This window comes from Salvelinus alpinus, chromosome 14 (assembly GCF_045679555.1).
Source record: "Salvelinus alpinus chromosome 14, SLU_Salpinus.1, whole genome shotgun sequence".
In the NCBI taxonomy this organism is placed as follows: domain Eukaryota; kingdom Metazoa; phylum Chordata; class Actinopteri; order Salmoniformes; family Salmonidae; genus Salvelinus; species Salvelinus alpinus.
In genome coordinates, this window is record NC_092099.1 from 20,882,360 (window position 1) to 20,905,473 (window position 23,114).

Here is a 23,114-nt window from a genome sequence, read left to right on the forward strand (position 1 = left end):
GATGGAGTCCAGGTGAGTCTAATGACACGCGGGTGCAACAATGGTGACAGGTGTGCGCCATAACGAGCAGCCTGGTGACCTAGAGGCCAGAGAGGGAGCACACATGACAATTAATGACACCTTCTCTTTCCATGAAATAGACTGACCAGGTAAATCCAGGTGAAAGCTATGATCCCTTCTTGATGTCACTTGTTAAATCCACTTCAATCAGTGTAGACGAAGAGGACGAGACATATTAAAGAAGGATTTTTAAGCCTTGAGACAATTGATTCATGTATTTAGTACATGTGTGACATTCAGAGGGTGAATGGGCAAGTTTCCCGTGTGTTTCAAGAATGGTCCACCACCAAAAGTCTATCCAGCCAGTGGTGTAAAGTACTTAAGGAGAAAATACATAAAAGTACTGCTTAAATAGTTTTTTGGGGTATCTGTATTTTACTTTACTATTGACAACTTTTACTTCACTACATTCCTAAGGAAAATAATGTACGTTTTACTCCATACATTTTCCCTGACACCCAAACATACTTTTGAATGCTTAGCATGACAGGAAAACAGTCCAATTCATGCACTTCTCAAGAGAACATCCCTGGCCATCCCTACTGCCTCTGGTCTGGCGGACTCACTAAACACAAAATGCTTCATTTGTAAATTAAGTCTGAGTGTTGGAGTGTGCCCCTGGCTATCCGTAAATGAAATAAACAAGAAAATCGTGCCGTCTGGTTTGCTTAATATAAAGAATGTGAAATTATTTATACTTTTACTTTTACTTTTGATACTTAAGTATATTTGAGCAACTACATTTACTTTTGATACTTAAAACTTCTTGCAACTATAGGGGGTGCTGTTCCGCATTAGCATATTTGTGTCTCCAAATTAAACTGCCTCGTGCTAAATTCTTGATCGTACAATATGCATATTATTGTTATTATTGGATAGAAAACAGTCTATAGTTTCTATAGGAGTTGAAATTTTGTCTCTGAGTGGTACAGAACAATTTCTACAGCACTTTTCATGACAGGGTTCAGATTTCAGAAATTTTTACCTCTGATCTGGGGTCTGTTTATAAGGCCACAGTGAATGCTATGAAGAAACCGACACTGCCTACGTCTTCCTCTGGGTGTCTGTACGTCATCACGTTTTCAATGAAGTCGATGGGACGTTCACAGCCATTATAAATGACAAAAATGTACAGAGACCCCCCTTTCTCAACGTGCGCCTCAAGCGTGAAGGCCATCGGACCTGCCTCGTTCCAAATCGTTTTCTAACCAGCAGTATTTCTCCGGTCATGTTTTCAGTCGTTATAGTTGTTAAAAACATCATAATGTAGTGAATTTGAACCGTTTTATATCAATTTATATCCGTTTAGTGCGATTTTGAGGAATTTCTTTGTCGTGCACTCTGAAAGTTTGGACACGTTTTAGGGTGTCGGTCGTTGGTGATGGACATTTCGAAGGACAGAGGACATCTATCGACCAAAAGACGTTTATAACATAGAAAGGATACATTGCCCAAGAATATGATGGAAGATCAGCTCAAAGTAAGCAATATTTAATATGATAAACCGTGTTTCTGTCGAAATATTTTAAACGCATATATCGCCATTTTGTTTGGTATAGCTTCACTTGGCGAACCCTGTATTGAAAAGTAAGGATAATTTTAAAAATGTAAATCAGCGGTTGCATTAAGAACTAATTTGTCTTTCGATTCCTGTCTACCCTGTATTTTTTAGTCAAGTATATGATTAGCTTTCAATTAAACTAGATCACTCTGATAGATGACGTCAGACATATTGAGGCTTGATTTCCTAGTATTTTTATTGTGTAACCACGGTTTTGTATGGCTAAATATGCACCTTTTCGAACAAACTGTATATGTATGTTGTAAAATGATGTTACAGGAGTGTCATCGGAAGAATTCTGAGAAGGTTAGTGAAAAAATTAATATCTTTTGGCGGTGATTACGTTATAGCGCTCTTTGGCTGGAATCGATGCTCTGGTAACGTTTTCACATGTAGTATGCTAACTTATCGATTTATTGTGTTTTCGCTGTAAAACGCTTAGAAAATCTGAAATATTGTCTGGAATCACAAGATCTGGGTCTTTCCATTGCTATGCTTTGTCTATTCTTATGAAATGTTTTATGATGAGTAAATTGGTCATACACGTTGCTCTATCTAGTAATTCTAGTCGATTTGCGATGGTCGGTGCAATTGTAAACTGTGATTTCTACCTGAAATATGCACTTTTTTCTAACAAAAACTATCCTATACCATGAATATGTTATCAGACTGTCATCTGAAGAGGTTTTTTCTTGGTTAGTGGATATCAATATCTTAGTTGAGCCGAATTGGTGATAGCACCTGAAGGAGTAAGAAACTGATGGAGTTAGAATAGTGGTGTATTTTGCTAACGTGTTTAGCTAATAGATTTACATATTTTGTCTTCCCTGTAAAACATTTTAAAAATCTGAAATGGTGGCTTTATTCACAAGATCTGTATCTTTCATCTGGTGTCTTGGACTTGTGATTTAATGATATTTAGATGCTACTATCTACTTCTGAAGCTATGCTATCTATGCTAATCAGTGTGTGGGGGGTGGGGGGTGCTCCCGGATCCGGGGTTAGTAGCCGTGAAAGGTTTTAAGTATATTTAAAACCAAATAGGTTTAGACTTTTACTCAAGTAGTATTTTGTTGGATGACTTTCACTTTTACTTGATTCGTTTTCTGTTAAGGTAACTTTACTTTTACTCAAGTATGACAATTGGGTACTTTTTTCACCACTGCATCCAGCCAACTTGACACAACTGTCGGAAGCACACACACACACACACACACACACACACACACACACACACACACACACACACACACACACACACACACACACACACACACACACACTCACACACACACGTGCACACACAAATACACACACGCTTCCATAACACCCTATCACACTCACCTGTCACCCCAGTCAGTCACACTGTAAAACAGAAATTGTCCAGTAAGTTACTGCAATTTATTTTACAGTACAGCTACTCTAATCCATTTTATGGTAATCAATTTTATGGTACCGAAAATTTTACTGTAATATAATTTACATTATAAACTGGGTGGTTCGAGCTCTGAATGCTGATTGGCTGACAGCCGTTGTATATCAGACCGTATACTATGGGTATGACAAAACATGCTAGCAGATACCCATAGACTTCCAATCATTCCGCTAAAGCTAGTTAGCATGGGATTGTGAAACTAGTGATGTTACGTTTGATACTGGAGCTCCAAGGTATGCGTTGAAATAGCTAAGCAGCTAACTTCGAAACAGTGTGCTGATGTGTGTATCCCTTTATCAGAAGTACTTCATCAGTGACGTCCGAATCTTCATTTCATTACGTGCTTTTTCTCGCAAAATGCGAGACCCCACTGGTTTTGCTGTGGTTTCGGTGCTTTCTTCGATTCCAAGCTTCTTTCAGACTTCGACCTCTACTGGACACGTACTTACAAATATAGTTAGGATTTTGTACATGTCGTTTCACCTGACCAGTAGCTTAGCAGGTAGAGTAGGACACTATGGAACATTCAGGAATGTGAGGGTATGAGGTCCAATTCCATTGAAATAGTTTTATGTTAAAACACACTTTCTGTACTTGTCACGACTTCCGCCGAAGTCGGTCCCTCTCCTTGTTCGGGCGGCGTTCGGCGGTCGACATCACTGGTCTTCTAGCCATCGCCGATCCACCTTTCATTTTCCATTTGTTTTGTCTTGTCTTCCCACACACCTGGTTTCAATTCCACCATTACATGTTGTGTATTTAACCCTCTGTTTCCCCCCATGTCCTTGTCCAGAATTGTTTATTTGTAAGTGCTTGTGCACGTTATGCTGGTGTGCAACGGGTTTTGTACCTATTGTATTGTTTATTCTGTTTACGGGGATTTTATTATTAAAATACGCCGCTGTAACACAGTTTTCGCTCTCCTGCGCCTGACTTTTCTGCCGCCAGTACGCACCCCTTACAGTACTGTTCAAATAATGTATTTTATTTCATATAGTATAAGCTTCTGTCTTAAGCATCCTAAATAATGCCATAGATTCCATAAAATAAAATAAAACTAGTAAAGCATTAAATACACACACACATTGCACAAGATTGCTTCGACCTTTAAAGTAATCTTGGTATTCCAACATGATTATAGATTAATAAAGCTGACGATTGATTCACTGCAGCGCCAAAGAATTTTGATGAAAGCAGTTGCGATTTATCCATTGTGAACAGATAATGAAGCTCTGAGTAATGAACCGTTTTCTGGCATAATTTGGTAAATGTGTCGAAGCCTTCAGAAAGCCTTGGTTTCCAAACACTATGCGAAACTACCTCTAACTTCCTTCATACTGGACACAGTGACATAAAACTGGTATCTACAAGTTTATCTGACTCTGGGGAAGTAGATAGAAGGCCATAATCCTAAAGTATCCCTTTAAATTGGTACAGTACTCTCACTAACAGGTGCAACAAATACGGCAAGCCTTTAAATAGGTTAATGAGACAGCGATTCTTTCTCCTCCTACAATATTTTTCCACAATGCACCATCATTTACAGTATGCTGCAGTGAATATATACCACAAACAGTGATACAATACATTATTGTTTAAATGTTTTGATAATAAAATCAGAAATTGCTAATAGTGAATATTAAATTATACATTACAGCATACCAACGGATAGTTGTTTTTTTACTTGCACTTTATGCCTTAACAAAGCTTCTAAACTGAAAGTGACTACAGGGCAAAACATGTCAAAAGGACATGGCTAGCCACTCAACCATTAAAGGTTAGAGACTGGCTGCCACTGATCTGTTTCCTATACAGTATAAATGTAATTGTTGGGGAATTACTACCACGTATCCCTTCTATTGGTAGAGCACTCTCACTAACGAGTGCAACACATATAGCCTCTTGTGAGACAAGTCTCAAAGTATGTTAATGAGTGTGACACAACAATACCATGCACCCACTAGTGTTCAAAGGGTTTATAGAATTCCTCAGATACAGTATATTACTGTATTCGGTGGGGTTAGAGCATTCTCACTCATGGGTACAACAAACACCTTAAAATATGTTAATGAGCCAGAGACTATTTCCCTGCCTACACAATTTTCCCACAATGCATCATAATTAATACTGTAAAACCCATTTTGCTGTGAAATTACAGAAAGGTCTTACAGTGTGCTGTAACACAAATGTACCGTATTTTACTGTGGATTCTACAATAGTCTACTGTATTCAGTTTATACGGTATCATACTATCAGTAATACAGTAAATTACTGATAAAATTACAAAAACTGCTAACAGTGCAGCAGTGCGTGTGGCTGGTTTGTTTGTATGGTTACTCGGCATGTCAGCAGCACAAACAGCAGGAGGTAAACATTTACTTTGGTAGATACACTGCTGCCCCGGTGAGGGATGGTGGTTCGTAAACGTGTGCAGCTGTGGTATGCTAAGCACATATTTTGTGCCTAAGTATTAAAGGTCAAAGTAATCTTGTGCAAAGTGTGTGTGTGTGCGTGTATTTAAGTACATGCATGTGAGTGTGTTTCAGTGTCTGTCATAGTGTACAGTAATGGGCAGAGCAGGGTGTTTACATGTACACATGTGGGTGTGTATATTTGTGTGTCTAGTGTCTGTAACAGTCTACTATAGGGGGCAGGACAGTACATGGTGTGTGTGTGTATTTAGTTCATTTGTGTATAAGTACTATAAGTGTGAGAAAAGGACTGTGTGTGTGTATTGTATGTGCCCTATAGGGTCTGTGTGTGTGTATGAGAGAGGAAATAGCCCAGCCCTGCTCTCTTGATTGTGCTCTCTCTCTCTCTCTCTCTCTCTCTCTCTCTAGCCGGGCTTAGCCCATCCCTTTGGGAGACCTGACCCATTACAAAGGACCCGGGTGAGGAAATAGCCCTAGCCCCATTCCCTCCCTCCCTCCTAAAGAGCATTCCTCAAGCCATGAGTCAGATAGGAACCAGCCCCTCAATGCTCCTCATCATCACTTCCATGTGGACCAACACCCAACTCCCATTGCTTGCTAACAGCTATCCTATATCCATCCTCTTCCCCTCTTTCTTTATTTTCTTGCGTATTCTCGCATTTTCTTTTACTTTCTCCCCTTCTTTCTTTGCTAGTCACTCTTTTCTTTCACTTCCCTGGTTTTGGACCTCCGTCTCTGTGTCCTCTTCTAATCCATCTTTCCTTTGTCTTCTCCACTGCCTCCTCTCCTTTTCTATCCCATCATATCTCAATGTATCTCCTCTACTCGGGCCTCCTCTCCCGCCTCTCTTCTCTACCCACAACTCTATCCCTCATCTTCATCCCATCTTAACCCTCTCCTTCATTTCCCTTGTTTCTTTAATTCTCCCCTGTTTACACTGCAGCGCTGTAACTTCCTAACAAGGCAAAAGCCTCACCGGGCCCTTCTGAGCTGGCCACCTTCACACCCAATATGGAAGTCCTCCCCTCTCTGTCTTTCACTCTTCCCCAGGGGAGTATGCTTACTCAGGGATCACGTGCTGGGAACAGCGCTGGTCAGTGTATCTGCACCGTGTGATGAGGTGGGAGGAGCATAGATTGGTGGTATTCCAGAGACAAATATAGTGTAGTGTTTTCTCTTTTTGATAGTACATGAGTTGAGCTTTTGCTCAATCTCTTGTGTGCTATACTTCAGCAATAAGGCACAAGAGGCCGCGCTATATCAAGAATATAGTCACATGTAAATGGAGTTGTTCTTACCGACGCGTAAAGGTGAATTACTTTTAATATTTAAACAGTGCCATGCTCTTTGACTGGATAAAATAAGTCCATTGTGCTGGACCCTGGGAACCAGCGTCTCCTCTGGGTTGGAGCATCATGGTGTTGGTTTTCACTCTGCCACACTCCTCCCAATAAGGCCTTTAATTAAAGACTTAAAGTGGCTCTCAAATGTTACCCCCTCATGTGCAAATGTAGTCTGACGTGCCTAAATATAAACAAAATTCTATGAACTAATTAGATGGTTGGGCTATTTATATTCATTCAGATTTACTTGTGAGGTAAACATTATCTCGTAGTATTTTTTTTGAAGTAAGATAAAGTGAATGCCCCAGTCCTGAGCACTGATGATAATTGTAATCCTGTGAGTCATATATTGTACACACACGACCCACTGGTATGGGATAATATGGTCTAAAATTAGTATGGTTAGTGTAATTTGGAGTATGGTGCATCTCTTTCCAGCTTGGATGATTCTCCCCCTGTAGTTAGAACCAAACCCAGACAAGCATCTCAGCTCTCAGACCCCCAGGCCCTGCACATACTCCAAATTAGACTAGTAATACTAATTTCTCAGGGCCTGCACAACTCTCTCCAGGCCCTGCACATCTACCATAATCCAACTCCAAGGTTAGCACAGGAGGCCACATGCTAACAAAAACATCCCGTGAAGCCCCCCTCCCTCTCCTCTGCTTCCAACTTGATAGGAACCCCATTTCACACAATGAGGGGAGGGGCCGTCTTTAATCTTCAAATCAATGACTTAAAGGAATAGTTTGGGATTTTGGCAATGAGGCCCTTTATCTAGTTCCCCAGAGTCAGATGAACTAGTGGATACCATTTTGAAGGAAGTTAGTATGAAGGAAGTTAGGGATAGTTTCGCGAGCCAATGCCAACAAGGGTTAGTGCAATGACTGGAAGTCTGCATGCTAGCTGTTCCCACAGACTCCCAGTCATTGCGCTAACTCTAGTTAGCAACTTCCTTCAAACGACACGCAGAAACATACAAATGGTATCCACAAATTCATTTGACTTTGGGGAAGTAGGAAAAGGGTCTCATTGCCAAAATCCCGAACTACCCCTGTAAGGGCTAATCATAGTAAATATTACACTCACATATAAAAATGTGGCTTGCGGCGAGATTCAGGAAGAATCACATATTACATAAGGTGTGGTGGGGTTCCAGAGAAAGCATAGACTTTTCAAACTTGAGTTGGAAAGCGTCCGCTTGAGCCCCCTGAATGGCCTTTTGATTTTCAAACCTTTGACGGGATCATCTGTGGCTGACAATTTATGACCTGCTGGGCCAGGTGCTTTCCCCTGTTGACCCCCCATTTGTAGAAATAGCAGGGGATCACAGAGAGGGAAGGAGGGAGGGAATGAGGGAGAGAGAGAGAGAGAAACAGCACATAAGATAATGTTTTTAAACTTCAATGGCTAGCAGGCCACTGTTGTGAGATCCTGAATGGTCCAACTCCCGCCTAACATACTGTCTTTCGGGTATCCAATTTGGATGTAACTCATCTTCCCACTCCCTCACCATTTTGTCGACTTTCATTTGCACTTGTACTTGCATGCCTATTTTCATTACCTCTTCCAATTCCTTTTCCCGGGATTTAACTCTTAAACTCATAGTCATAAATTGGTTTTACACTCCAAAAGAACCCTTCCAGTCTTTCTGCTCTTGGGGTTCTCTCTTATATCAACTACTCAAAGCTGAGTAAGGTGGAATGATGTGCAGACCCAAGACACCCAAGACCCCATCCACAGTGTAAGACCCATGTCTCTGATACAATGCCAAAAGCCCAAGAGCACCAAACCTCAGACCCCAGTACTGGGCAGCATCAGTCTTTAACAGCCAATAATATTTGACTGAACATAGAGTAAACATGTTGAGGAACTTGGACGAGGCCCTAGCGTTCCAATACTCTCTTTTAATTTACTCAATGTCACGTTTCATTACGCTGAGCAATGTTTAAATTTAATTTCAAATTTCTAGGAAATGTAAACTAACTGAACTTCTGTTTTTTTCCTGTCTTCTAGTGTGCCGGCTGACTTGCCACAAGAAATGTGAAATAAAGGTAAGAGCAACAGCTTTTCTCATCTTCTAGGCAATGCACACATAGACATTTCAACACTCTTATGTTGCGTCAACACAATAGGAATGCAGTCTCGTTAGACAGCTACAGCTTTTAGATGTACTATAGGTTGTCATAAACTGTCATTCCGACTTATGCCATCACATCGCACGACAGCCTTATGTAGGCATTGTGACAGAACATTCCAAGTGTAACTGTACGAAGACTATTATCCTCCGTTGGCGCTTAGTGCTCTGGTGAGCTCTACTCTCTCTCTCTCCACCAAAGCCAAGCAGAGCTTATTAGAAGGAAATGTTCTGTTGATGAGGCGGATGGGGCCTCGCCTGGAACAGTGTTCCTGCACTCCGAACATCGGAGGAATCTGAAAACAACTGCAAGCTGTCCCAGTATGTGTTTGATTTGGCTGAACCCTTGCATGTTCGAGATCACCCCCTTCTAAAAATGAACCCCTCGCTGCATTGTCTACTGGCTTGTTACATGATGGACTTGTTTTTGAAGCAGGGGCACATAGAAGAAGATGGGACGGAGTGGAGGAAAGGGAAAGAGAAAGGCAGGGAGGGAGGGCTTGGTGTGGAGACTTTAGACTTATAGCACCCACCCTCCTCAATGCGCACACACACACACACACACACATGCACACAGGCACAAACACACCCAGACCATACATCACCGCCCTTCATCTGGCAGCCATTACTGAAATGGTCCGGAGCTGCCAGCTCTACCCACTACCCTACTCCAGCTCGGACTGACAGGAAATACCAGGGGTGCAAAGCGGCCTGGCAAGGGGGGCAAAGGGTGCCAATGGTTTACCAGTCAGTCTCATAGGAGTGGTGAAGACAAATTAGCACAAGCTAAAGCGCAATGCATCTGGTGGATGATTGTCTAATTCAATGTAAAAGAAAACAAAACAATGTTTGTCTGAAGTCGAAAAAGAAAGAAAATTCACACGAGCACCACAATGCCTACTCCACACATGCTCTACCAAGGGTGTCTAGCATACAGTTTTGACCAACTCAGATAAATGATTAAATACATAAGTAAATAAATAGCCGCCCATTGTTTTGAGGGAAAGTTCTGAAGCAGTAAGTAATGACCAGCCCATGTGACCTCTTATCTCCACGGTCTGATGGTTCTTAAAATGACAACAAACTGTATTTCAATCAACACTCCCCGCAACAAATACACACACGTCCTGTTTTCACATCACATTCATGACCCCACGACTAATCTGACGTTAGTAATAAGATTGAAACCAATAAAATGAGTTGGGGGGGGCATACTGTATAAAGCCTGAAATAACAAAAGATGAAATAGTGTTCTCTCTTGTTGGTGTTGTTGTTGGAGTTCTTTGCTAGGAAGAAATGTGTTTGGGAATTCTGTGAAGCCAAGGTTGATTTGTGAAGACGGGTCCGGAACGCAGATGCTCTTTCTTCATTAAATTGTGATGACAGTACGATTCAAAATACTCCCAATCAGCAAACATGGAAAAAAATGGACAAACCTCCCTTTTCTCTAATCATAGAAATGTTCCCTCTGCAATTATCCTTGGCAGCTTGCAATTCACTTTTAGCCTTGACATGAAAAGGTTTTAATGTAATAAATGATAGTTGATAAAGGCTCGCTTGATCGCTATCAGCAGTCAATCAAGCTAGCATGGCCTGAGGACATGAGTTAATTATTAATTCATAATTTCCAACCAAAGAAGTGAGGTTAAGATGGTCCCATTGCCCCCCATGCTCCGTTTTGATTCATATGTGATCTTGTACTTTTGGAATCCAAGTGGTGGTAATAAATCATGAGTAATAAATCACTCATGCGGAGACAGTTTCCACACTGACTCGCTACAGGGCTAAATCTCCACATCCATATTTAGATAAGACGTACACGTACTCCCTGCATAACCTCCGCTACTAAAAACAAATGGTCAGACTGAGTGTAACAACAGTATGTTTCGGTGACTGTGTATGTGTCCGGGTCTGTGTTTTCTGTTTCTGTGAGAGAGAGAGGAAGAGCATGTACATTTAAAGTGTGCAAGTGAGTATGTCGGGAGCATTTGGAGATAGGGAAAGGGAGAGAGTGGAAAGATTAATAGAGGCAGCAGAAACAGCAGATGGAGATTTGTGGGATGAGGACTTGTGGGAGAGGATTGTCATTCCACTGTTACCCATGGGAAACAGAGTTTTATCCAAACCAACGTGAGGTGTCACTTCGATGTTTGTGTATATTTTGCTGTCTGGTGCCAAGTAGATGGAGAAGCGAAGTCATATCTGTGTACAGGTGCTGTTTGCTCTGTGCTGTCATGTCATTGACTAGCAAAATACCAGTGACAAATTAACCTTTCCACTACCCTTTACGCCACACCTCCATGTTCTCCTTGTTAACACTATTCTGGGGGTCTTTGGGCCTGCTCAGTATAGATAGAATCTCAGTCCCGTCACAGAAAGGAAGAGCCAGTCTTTGTGGGACTCTCCCACTCCACCGCTGTGAGAACAGTTCAGAAAGGTAAAACCTAGGGCCTCTACATAGCTCTTAATCAGACATAATACAGCCTGTCCCTTCCCACAGACTGTAGATGGAGTGGCAATGTGGAGTACTGACGGTGTCTGCCATGAAGTCAATGGTACCTTTTGAGCTGTGGTGCACTGAGGTGGAGTGATCAACAAAAGTTTCTATACTAGGGTTTATGGGTGGAGGGACCTTCATTGGTTGGTGGGTTTTGATGGCAGACTAGATTGGTGTACTACCAGCTTTAGAGTGTCTATTTTGGTCGCTATCTATCTTGCTTATTTAATATTTTTATTTCAGCTTTATGTGACACCATCAGTAATTGTATCTACTGTAATAAATATAGCTGTTCAGTAACGGTTCAGTGCTACTGCCTTGGACTCAGCTAAAGCCAGTTTCAGCCAAGTCTCGGGGGCTAGTCTGTGGGTTGGACCTGATGTTAATTCCAAAGGCGAGCAAAATGAAGTGTACGTCTCCAGTGCATCGTAAATATAGGTGAATGGGGTTAAGAGGGAAAGCACAATTATTCATTAGGCTCTGGCGAGAGTGTGTATCCAACGAACAATTATCGACTCCCAAAACGTTTCTACAAGGTCGTAATAACGTTATCACACAACCAAATGGGAAGCAGATGAAAACATTTTGTGGGAAGTTTTCTTTTTTTCGATGGGTGGGGTTGAGTAGGGTTGAGGGTATTACTCCGTCCATACCCAGACAGGAGGTTCATAAAAAGCATTAGGCGGCCGTTGGCGGGAGCCAAAAATGTTAGAGTGAACCGCTATCGGACGTGCCAGAGAAATGTGTGTAGATTAGAAACTCAAAGGGGCTTACATCCAGCCAGAGTCGTCAGACTTAATTACTGTTTGTGGAATCAGTCACTGCCTGGCTAAATCCTTCCTCTGTAAATGTTTTCGATTGTCAGTTTGATTTTACAAGATGGCCCATGTGCAAGAAAAGAGGACTTTAAAAAGCCTGAGAAAAATCCTAAATGGAGCTCTGTGTAGTAGCAGTCTGCACACTGTACATAAGCCATGGCAAAATAATTGTTCTTTGAACAAACATTCATGATTCAAGTCTGATTCTGCCACTCCATTTTTTCCTTCACCAAACATGTTGTCAGTTGACTATAGTCCTTGCCAAAATGCTCTGGCAATTAAATTACTTGTTGCATTATTTGAAGTTGAGCCAATTTCCAGAGAACATTGGAGACTTTCATAGGAGTTAGTCTGGGATTGAAAGAAGCACCAACCAGGCCAGAGATACAGCTACTGGCATAAAGTGTGTTTTTGGAAGGAAATGAGTAGGCAGGACTGAGAAAGCAGAGTGCGAGAACACAAATACACACTAACTAATCACTCCTCCTACATTTTAGCAGACGCTCTCATCCATAGCGACTTACAGGAGCAATTAGGGTTAAGTGCCTTGCTCAAGGACACATCGCCAGATTATCGTCTTTGGGATTTGAACGAGCAACCTTTTAGTTACTGGTAGGCTACCTGTTAGGCTAGGTTACCAACCTACCTCCTACCTACTTAACTCCTACCTATTATTTCTTTCTTCCTTCCACAGTGATGAAGTATGTTTTCATTTTCCCCTGCCTCCCCTACAATTCCCTCACCATCCATCTCTATTTTTTTAACCTCAAAAGAAAAGCATGTTTTTGTTTGGACTGGACAGCCATTTTGGGCACTTTTGGAAGGCTGTTTTTGCTACTCCTCGCTCCGTTTCCCTTGGCCAGATAGGTCCAGGCATGAGAGCTAGTTTAATTATATTACCCGCTGATAATGTGAGAGTTATGGCCATGTTGTTTATTGTTTTTGCCACTGGACGAGCTGCAGTTCAGCCATCTTGTTTAGCTAAATGTAGTGGTAGCTTGGATGACTGTGGTGTTAGCCGAATGCTCCCACCATGTATCAAGCTTTTTGTGTTGTTATAGTCAATAACACTCCCCTCCTCTTGCTACTGGAACTACCATTGGCCAACTTCAGCATTCAATGTTCAGTTGTGGACACTGGGCACAGAAGACAATGCTTTGCCAGAATACGCAATAGCCCGTCTTTAGCCCAGAAAAATAGCAACTGGAGTCATCTTGTGTGTAATCCTTGTAGTCTTAGATCTAGGTGTAGTCTCATGATGACATGGAACCTTTGTCATGGCTAGGTGTGGCCCAGAGTTGAACATACAGTACATCAATGACTGAAACCCAGTTGGTTTGGCCCAAACATTGGCAGTTGCCATGTGCTGTCCACATGCTTTTTCCATTGTGAGTCAAAAGGAAGAGAAAAAAACATGAAGACTGTCCCTGAATATTTTCCAATTTCATGATTCAGATGTGTATTCATAATAGCATAATGGTCTATTCAGCATTTTTCTCTGTTTTGGTGGTAATTTAATAAAAAACACTAATTGGCGTGAGAACAATGACTGTTCGTTATTTCTCTTTATTTACTGTCTCTACCTTTTTGACACATCCAGGCACCTGTTTATACACGTAAGCTCAGAGACACGTCTTTGGTATGGTGGTTTGGTTGCTTTAGCTGGCCCAGCTTTCTACTCACCTGAAGGGAACAGAAGTCTGATTTATATGTCTGTGTCTAGCTGTCTCAACTTCACTGCTAGCTAACTTCCACTGCTGACAAAGCTAGGTGCATGTATAAATCTAGATATCAACTGAAAACACAGGGGCTATCGAAAAATGTTGAGTAAGAAAACACCCCAAATTAGTAGGAGCTCCTTCAAGTGAATTAGTGCAGTGTATATTTTAGTGGGGTGAGGCTGAGAGTGTCCTAAAATATATACTGTACATACGTACAGTACATTTAGATTCAGGCCCCACCAGTATTTAGTTGGAGAGAGATGTGTATCTCATCCTCTCTGAGGTAAGTTTTTGGAACACAACCCCAGCAGAGTCTGTCTTGTCCTTCCTTAATCTCTTGTTCCGTCTTGCTTAACCTTACTTACCTCCCGCACCAGCAGCTGTCAAGATCATTTGGCATGTGCTTGCTCCTCTCCTGTTCCAGTGACTTTACCTCAGATACGATACTTTGCTATTGGAGGCTGATTTATCGCGCAGAGGGTAATTGGAAAGCTGTGTCGTTGTTGCAGAGGACGATGGACGCTTTGTCATTATCTTAGATTTTGGCCAGAGTAAGAGTTTGGCATGGAAGAAGAATGGGCACGAGGGATTTTCTGCTTAGAATGGCAAAGAGAAATGCGTAAGAGGAAATGTGCCAGAGGATGTTCTGCTTCTCATTCCTCTTTTCGACCCACCCTAGTTCTCTGCTTCTGCCCCCATTTCAGTTTCCAAGTTCAGTTAAAAAAACATAGTTTCTTCTTTATTCCTCAGTGCTAGTCACCCAACCCCTAGAAGTCCTATGAAACAGCTTTGGAACCAAGTCTCACACATCCCATCATCTCATTCCCATTTTCAAACCCTAGCCCCACACCCATGCCACTCTCTCTACTTGTGTTCTTTGACCGTTTAACACCCAAAAATCAGATCAAATCAAAATGATCTATGTTAGTCGGTAACACATGAAAACAATGGTTTTAGAAGCAGGGCCTTTTTCCTAATTTCAGGGTGTGTTTATTCACACTGCAGACAATACTGTACAGAACTAGGATCTTCATTTGAACCGGTTTGCTACAGAAGGAAAATAATCCTGCAGCAAATATTAGTATGTGGATTATAATTAATGGACATTTTTGTAGGGGTTGATACATTTTTCATAAGCTGTTTTAAACCTCAAATACACTACAGGTTTAAAAAGTTTTGGATTGCAGGAAAGTTCTCCTGCATCAGGGAGATCAAATGCAGATCCTACATCTGTACTCTCCACTCAGACAAAGGCCATATCATCGGATAGATATGATGTACCGTTGTAATAAGTCTTCATTCCTCTTAGGTAACAGTGAGTTGAAAGACAAACAGTCCAACATCTCAACTGGGTCGACCCCCATCTCGCTTCGAGTGTGAGCCGATGCCTTCAAGTCCAAAAGCTGTTGGTGGAATCCTTCAAGGAACAGCTCTGAGAACTTCCTTCCTTTTGTATGATTGAGACTGCACTCACTTGGGATGGAGTGAAGAAAGGGACGGAGGTGGGAGTGGGGGGGGGGGGTGGTGATGGGTGGTAATCTCCCGCAGAGAAAACCTGATACCCAGGAAATGGGTGTGGAAGTTGCTATCCATGTGGGATATGGGCGGCACTGCGAGCCGGTGAAGGGGAAGAGCAGAAAGGAGAAGGGTATATATTTTGTGAATGCATTTGGTCTTTGCCACAAGATCAGCAAGTTGAGAGATCTGTTCAAGTGACCAGCCATCTACATCAGGTGTTATCAGTCTTTATATCAAATCAACAATCTGGTACAGTCTTAAAGATCATTTAATTATAAGTCATGGGATTGGGCGTCATTCTTGCCCCTGCCCAGTGATGTCCTGTACATTCCAAAGGAAACAAAAGAACACAGCAACACATTGGCCATGGGATCAGTCATATGGACAGGGTTTGGTGATTCTTATTGAGTTATGAAGAGATGCTTTAATGGGTATTACGGTTGTATTTGATATCTGACCGCCTGTTGTTTTGAAGACTCAACTGTAGGTTCAATTTTAATCAGGTGTGTTAGTGCTGGGTTAGAACAAAAATGTGCACCACCTGGCAGATCCCTAGTAATGGAATCAGAACCACTGTGCTAGTGGACGTGTCACTGTGTTAGGGTTCAAATAACTTTCACTGCCTACAGTGCTGGCAGGGCCTTGTAACACATGTGGAGAATGATTGCACATAGAACGTGTGTCCTTTCAAGTCAACTGTACGCCAAGACGAAATACATATGTTGAGTTGTTCTCCTCACTCCTCGCCTCTGTCTTTTCCGGTGCTGAGTTGTAGCGCATATGGCTGCGTCTTTTCTAAGTGAATGCGCCACGTGCATAGATACAGGAGAGAAGACAAACAGAAACGCCCAACCTTTGGCAAGATGGAGTAATCAAGAGTCTCTGGAAAGAATGCAAAGAGGCCAAGTGAGTAAGAGTATGAATGGGGGAGAGAGAAGAAGAGAGAACAAAAAGAAAGACAGAGACAGAAGTATGATGAAAGATGGGTAAACCTGACCATGAATTGATACCGATTGATGCTGATTGAATACTGAATGTGTATACCTATCAAAGCCTGACTAAAGATGAGTTATATCTGATCCCCTCTCACTTACGCAACCATCCTGCGACAATTCATTCAACCAGGCCTGAATAATGTACAATGTAGCCCTGGTGTTGACATTCACTTGCTGTGACACGCTAGCGTTGCCTGTGCGTTGTTCTGATGTTCCACGGGGGGACTGGTGTTGATGTTGAGAAACCCTGAGTCAGCCTCAGGAGACTCTGCCTTAGAACAGAGACAGCTGTGTCCTGTGTCCTCGCCCAGAAACTCTCTCCATCACTCTGTCTGCCATCATGTTCTGAGCGGTCAGGCATGCCGGTCAGCTAACTACAGCTGATCCGCCACTGGTAGATCATAGAGCTCTGTGTTGCACAAGCATTGCGGCAATTGCTCTGCCAATGTGACCTAACTTTTTAGTGCCCTCACCTGTATACTGTATTTTTAATTGTTTTATTTATTTCACCTTTATTTAACCAGGTAGGCCAGTTGAGAACAAGTTCTTATTTACAACTGCGACCTGGCCAAGATAAAGCAAAGCAGTGTGACACAAACAACACAGAGTTACACATGGGATAAACAAACGTACTGTCAATAACACAATTGAAAAAATATATATACAGTGTGTGCAAATGTAGTAAGATTAGGGAGGTAAGGCAATAAATAGGCCATAGTGGCGAAAAAATTACAATTTAGCATTAACACTGGAGTGATAGATGCGCAGAAGATGATGTGCAAGTAGAGATACTGGGATACTGGGGTGCAAAGGAGCAAAATAATAAATAACAATATGGGGATGAGGTAGTTGGGTGGGCTATTTACAGATGGGCTGTGTACAGGTGCAATGATTGGTAAGCTGCTCTGACAGCTGATGCTTAAAGTTAGTGAGGGGGATATAAGTCTCCAGCTTCATTGATTTTTGCAATTTGTTCCTGTCATTGGCAGCAGAGAACTGGAAGGAAAGGCGGCCAAAGCAGGAGTTGGCTTTGGTGATGACCAGTGAAATATACCTGCTGGAGCTCATGCTACGGGTGGGTGCTGCTATGGTGACCAGTGAGCTGAGATAAGGCGTGGCTTTACCTAGCAAAGACTTATAGATGACCTGGAGCCAGTAGTTTTGGCGACAAATATGAAGCGAGGGCCAGCCAACGAGAGCATACAGGTCGCAGTGGTGGGTAGTATATGGGGCTTTGGTGACAAAATGGATGGCACTGTGATAGACTACATCCAATTTGCTGAGTAGAGTGTTGGATGCTATTTTGTAAATGACATCGCCGAAGTCGAGGATCGGTAGGATAGTCAGTTTTACGAGGGTATGTTTAGCATCGTAAGTGAAGGATGCTTTGTTGCGAGATGGGAAGCCGATTCTAGATTTAATTTTGGATTGGAGATGCTTAATGTGAGTCTGGAAGGAGAGTTTACAGTCTAACCAGACACCTAGGTATTTGTAGTTGTCCACATATTCTAAGTCAGAACCGTCCAGAGTAGTGATGCTAGACGGGCGGGCGGGTGCAGGCAGCGATCGGTTGAAGAGCATGTATTTAGTTTTATTTGCATTTAAGAGCAGTTGGAGGCCACAGAAGGAGTGTTGTATGGCATTGAAGCTCATCTGGAGTTTTGTTAACACAGTGTCCAAAGAAGGGCCAGAAGTATACCGAATGGTATCGTCTGCGTAGAGGTGGATCAGAGAATCACCAGCAGCAAGAGCGACTTCATTGATATATACAGAGAAAAGAGTTGGCCCGAGAATTTAACCTGTGCACCCCCATAGAGACTGCCAGAGGTCCAGACAACAGGCCCTCTGGTTTGACACACTGAACTCAATCTGAGAAGTAGGTGGTGAACCAGGCGAGGCAGTCATTTGAGAAACCAAGGCTATTGAGTCTGCCGATAAAAATGCGGTGATTGACAGAGTCGAAAGCCTTGGCCAGGTCGATGAAGACGAGGTACGGTCGGAATCGAAATCATCGGTGATCTGTTTGAGAACTTGGCTTTCGAAGACTTTAGAAAGGCAGGGTAGGGTGATATAGGTCTGTAAAAGTTTGGGTCTAGAGTGTCTCCCCCTTTGGAGCTGGGGATGACCTCGGCAGCATTCCAGTCTTTAGGGATATCAGACGATACGAAAGAGAGGTTGAACAGCCTAGTAATAGGGCTTGCAACAATTGCAGCGGATAATTTTAGAAAGAGAGGGTCCAGATTGTCTAGCCCGGCTGATTTGTATGGGTTCAGATTTTGCAGCTCTTTCAGAACATTAGCTATCTGGATTTGGGTGAAGGAGAAGTGGGGGAGGATTGGGCAAGTTGCTGTGGGGGGTGCAGAGCGTTTGGCCGGGGTAGGGGTAGCCAGGTGGGAAGCATGGCCAGCCGTAGAAAAATGCTAATTGAAATTCTCGAATATCGTCAATTTATCGGTGGTGACAATGTTTCCTAGCCTCAGTGCAGTGGGCAGCTGGGAGGAGGTGCTCTTATTCTCCATGGAATTTACAGTGTCCCAGAACTTTTTGGAGTTTGTGCTACAGGTTGCACATTTCTGTTTGAAAAAGCTAGCCTTTGCTTTCCTAACTGCCTGTGTATATTGGTTCCTAATTTCCCTGAAAAGTCGCATATCGCGGTGGCTATTGGATGCTAATGCAGTACGTCACAGGATGTTTTTGTGCTGGTCAAGGGCAGTCAAGTCTGGAGTGAACCAAGGGCTGTATCTGTTCTTAGTTCTACATTTTTTGAATGGGGCATGCTTATTTAAGATGGTGAGGAAAGCACATTTAAAGAATAACCAGGCATCCTCTACTGACGGAATGAGGTCAATATCCTTCCATGATACCCGGGCCAGGTCAATTAGAAAGGCGTGCTAGCTGAAGTGTTTTAGATGATGTTTGACAATGATGAAGGGTGGTCGTTTGACCGGGGACCCATTATGGACGCAGGCAATGAGGCAGTGATTGCTGAGATCCTGGTTGAAGACAGCAGAGGTGTATTTAGAGGGCAGGTTGGTCAGGATGATATCTATGAGGGTGCTCGTGTTTACGGATTTAGGGTTGTACCTGGTAGGTTCCTTGATAATTTGTGTGAGATTGAGGGCATCTAGCTTAAATTGTAGGACGGCTGGGGTGTTAAGCATATCCCAGGTTAGGTCACCTAACAGTACAAACTCTGAAGATGAATGGGGGGCAACTAATTCACATATGGTGTCCAGGGCCCAGTTGGGGGTTGAGGGGGGTCTATAACAAGCGGCAAGAGACTTATTTCTGGAAAGGTGGATTTTTAAAAGTAGAAGCTCAAACTGTTTGGGCACAGACCTGGATAGCATGACAGAACTCTGCAGACTATCTCTGCAGTAGATTGCAACTCCGCCCCCTTTGGCAGTTCTATCTTGGCAGAAAATGTTGTAGTTGGGGATGGAAATGTCAGAATTTTTGGTGGCCTTCCTAAGCCAGGATTCAGACACGGCTAGGACATCAGGGTTGGCGGAGTGTGCTAAAGCAGTGAATAAAACAAACTTAGGGAGGAGGCTTCTGATGTTAACATGCATGAAACCAAGGCTTTTACGGTTACGGAAGTCAACAAATGATAGCGCCTGGGGAATAAAATTGGAACGGGTGTCTACAGGGCATGGGTTATCCTCTACATCCCCAGAGGAACAGAGGAGGAGTAGGACGAGGGTACGGCTAAAGGCTATAAGAACTGGTCGTCTAGTGCATTGGGAACAGAGAATCAAACAAGCAGATTTATGGGCGTGAATGCTGTGTCGGTTCAGGGCATAATGTACAGACAATGGTATGGTAGGATGTGAGTACAGTGGAGGTAAACCTAGGCGTTGAGTCACGATGAGAGAGGTTTCATCTCTGGAGGCACTAGTTAAGCCAGGTGAGGTCTCCACATGTGTGGGGTGGGACAAAAGAGCTATCTAAGGCAAGTTGAGTGGGACTGAGGGCTCTACAGTGAAATAAATATTAAGAACTAGCCAAGACAGCAGTAGACAAGGCATATTGACATTAGAGAGAGGCATAAAGCAATCACAGGTGTTGATCAGGAGAGCTAAGACAACAACAGGTAAATGGCAATGAATGGGCAGAGTGGGTCAGTTAGGTACATACAGGACCTGAGTTCGAGGCTGGGGCCGACAGGTAAACAAAATGAGGTACCGTGTTATTGAAACAGTCCAGGGGGCATCAGCTGTGCAGCCGAGTGATCATAGGGTCAAAAGAGCAGCAATAGGTGAGTCTGGGTGCCGTTCGGTACTCACTACTACGCTATTCAAGCAGGGGACACAGCGTTCAGAAAGCTAGCGGGCCGGGGATAGCAGATCGTTCTTCGGTGACATCGTAACAGAATAGCCTGTTGAGACCACATCGGGCGATCACGTCGGCAGTCCAGTCGTGATGGATCTGCGGGGTTCCGTGTCAACAATAAATGGTCCAGGCCAATTGGCAAAAGAGGATTTGTAGCCCTAGAATTAGCTGGTATATGGGCCTAGCTTGAGGCTAGCTCAAGGCTAACTGGTGCTTGCTTCGGGACAGAGGCATTAGCTAACAGTAGCCACTAGTAGTTTGCAGCTAGCTAGCTGAGATGATCCGGTGTAATGATTCGGAGCGGCAGGAATCCGGTGATGTGGTAGAGAGAAGCAGTCCGATATGCTCTGGGTGGATATTGCGCTGTGCAGACTGGCAGGTATTGTCCGAGCTAAGGCTGGCTGGTGACCGAACCTAAGGTGAAGACCGCTAGCCGTGGCTAACAAAGACTAGTAGCTAGTTAGCTGGCTAGCTTCTGATGGAGATTCCAGTTATAAGGAATAAAATAGCAGATCCGTACCACATTGGGTGAGGCGGGTTGCAGGAAAGTATATTTAGTTTGTAGATAGAAAGTGAGAATAAGATATATACAAAAACAACTGGCTATTTACATGGGATACGACACGGGATAAGACAAAGACAAACACACACGTCCGACTGCTACGCCATCTTGGAGAAATATGTATGTGTGCAGTGTCCAGGGGGTCGTCAATAAAAGACAGCAAATAGACACATTTCCATTTGACAATGAAAAAATATATATTCAATTGTATTCTATTATCTTTCACCCAATCAGTTCAATCCACAAACCCCACATTATTGTTATGATAGTGTCAAAAAAAGGTCTGGTGATGTGTAGCAAGATGTTCTGGTGATGTGTAGCAAGATGTTCTGGTGATGTGTAGCACGATGTTCTGGTGATGTGTAGCAACGTGTTCTGGTGATATGTAGCAACATGTTCTGGTGATGTGTAGCAAGATGTTCTGGTGATGTGTAGCAACGTGTTCTGGTGATGTGTAGCAACGTGTTCTGGTGATGTGTAGCAACATGTTCTGGTGATGTGTAGCAGGATGTTCTGGTGATGTGTAGCAACGTGTTCTGGTGATGTGTAGCAACGTGTTCTGGTGATGTGTAGCAACGTGTTCTGGTGATGTGTAGCAACATGTTCTGGTGATGTGTAGCAACGTGTTCTGGTGATGTGTAGCAACGTGTTCTGGTGATGTGTAGCAAGATGTTCTGGTGATGTGTAGCAACATGTTCTGGTGATGTGTAGCAACATGTTCTGGTGATGTGTAGCAACGTGTTCTGGTGATGTGTAGCAAGATGTTCTGGTGATGTGTAGCAACATGTTCTGGTGATGTGTAGCAACATGTTCTGGTGATGTGTAGCAACGTGTTCTGGTGATGTGTAGCAAGATGTTCTGGTGATGTGTAGCAACATGTTCTGGTGATGTGTAGCAACATGTTCTATGGTCTTAGTTTCCTAATATAAACATAATCTGTTTAGTCTAGTCAAGTCATTCTGTTTCTATATGTTTCCTCTCGCTGGCATTCCCGGAATGCAAAGCTGTGGGATGCACATCTTTATTCCATTTTGCTCCGGCAGGCGTCTGTTTGCTCATACCTTCACACCACAAGCACACTGGTATTTTCTTCCCTGATGCGGTACTGTACTGTACCTCTCCCATCAGGCACCTCCCTCCCTGACGGTGAGTCCTGGGAGTGTCAGCGCTGATTACAGGCAGCTACAAGGGGATAATACAGCTAATAAAAACCAGGACACAGGAAATATGCCAGACCCATAACATATTAGCACTTAACTCAGGCATATTCTCACACACACTGCACATACCTCACCAAGATACTGAACACACCTATGAATAGCCTTCACACACATTCACACTCCTTAAAAACCAGGGAAGTTCCCAGACCCATTGAGTCTCGTCCGTTCATTTACTTTACTGTACATGATGGTATTTGCTAGCTAGCTGACGTAAACCACCATGTTGTTTTGTTGCTAATACAACAAGCATTGTGTCCTCCCCCCACCCACTCACCCACCCATCAACCCACCCTTCCTTCCTTCCTACTCCTTGTCATTAATTGTGGATTAAACAACACACACAGAACAGGCATCTGGTGAACACAACTGCAGGGACGAACTCCTAGCCTAGGTGTTACTTTGAAAGTGCTGCCATGTAATTATTCCGACCCAACTTCAAAGAAGATGGTCAATCTTTCCATGCGGAACATAGTGTAATTGTGT

General features: G+C 43.0%; 1 protein-coding gene across 4 annotated transcripts in view; it reads left to right on the forward strand.

The window, feature by feature from the left end:
• The window catches only part of tns1b (tensin 1b), a 277,921-nt gene that overhangs the window by 121,519 nt on the left and 133,288 nt on the right, over positions 1 to 23,114 (forward strand). For all 4 annotated transcript variants that reach the window (XM_071340784.1, XM_071340787.1, XM_071340788.1 and 1 more), the window contains exon 3: positions 8,848 to 8,885. In XM_071340784.1, coding sequence (XP_071196885.1) covers positions 8,848 to 8,885 — 38 coding nt within the window. The remainder of the gene's footprint in view (positions 1 to 8,847; positions 8,886 to 23,114) is intronic.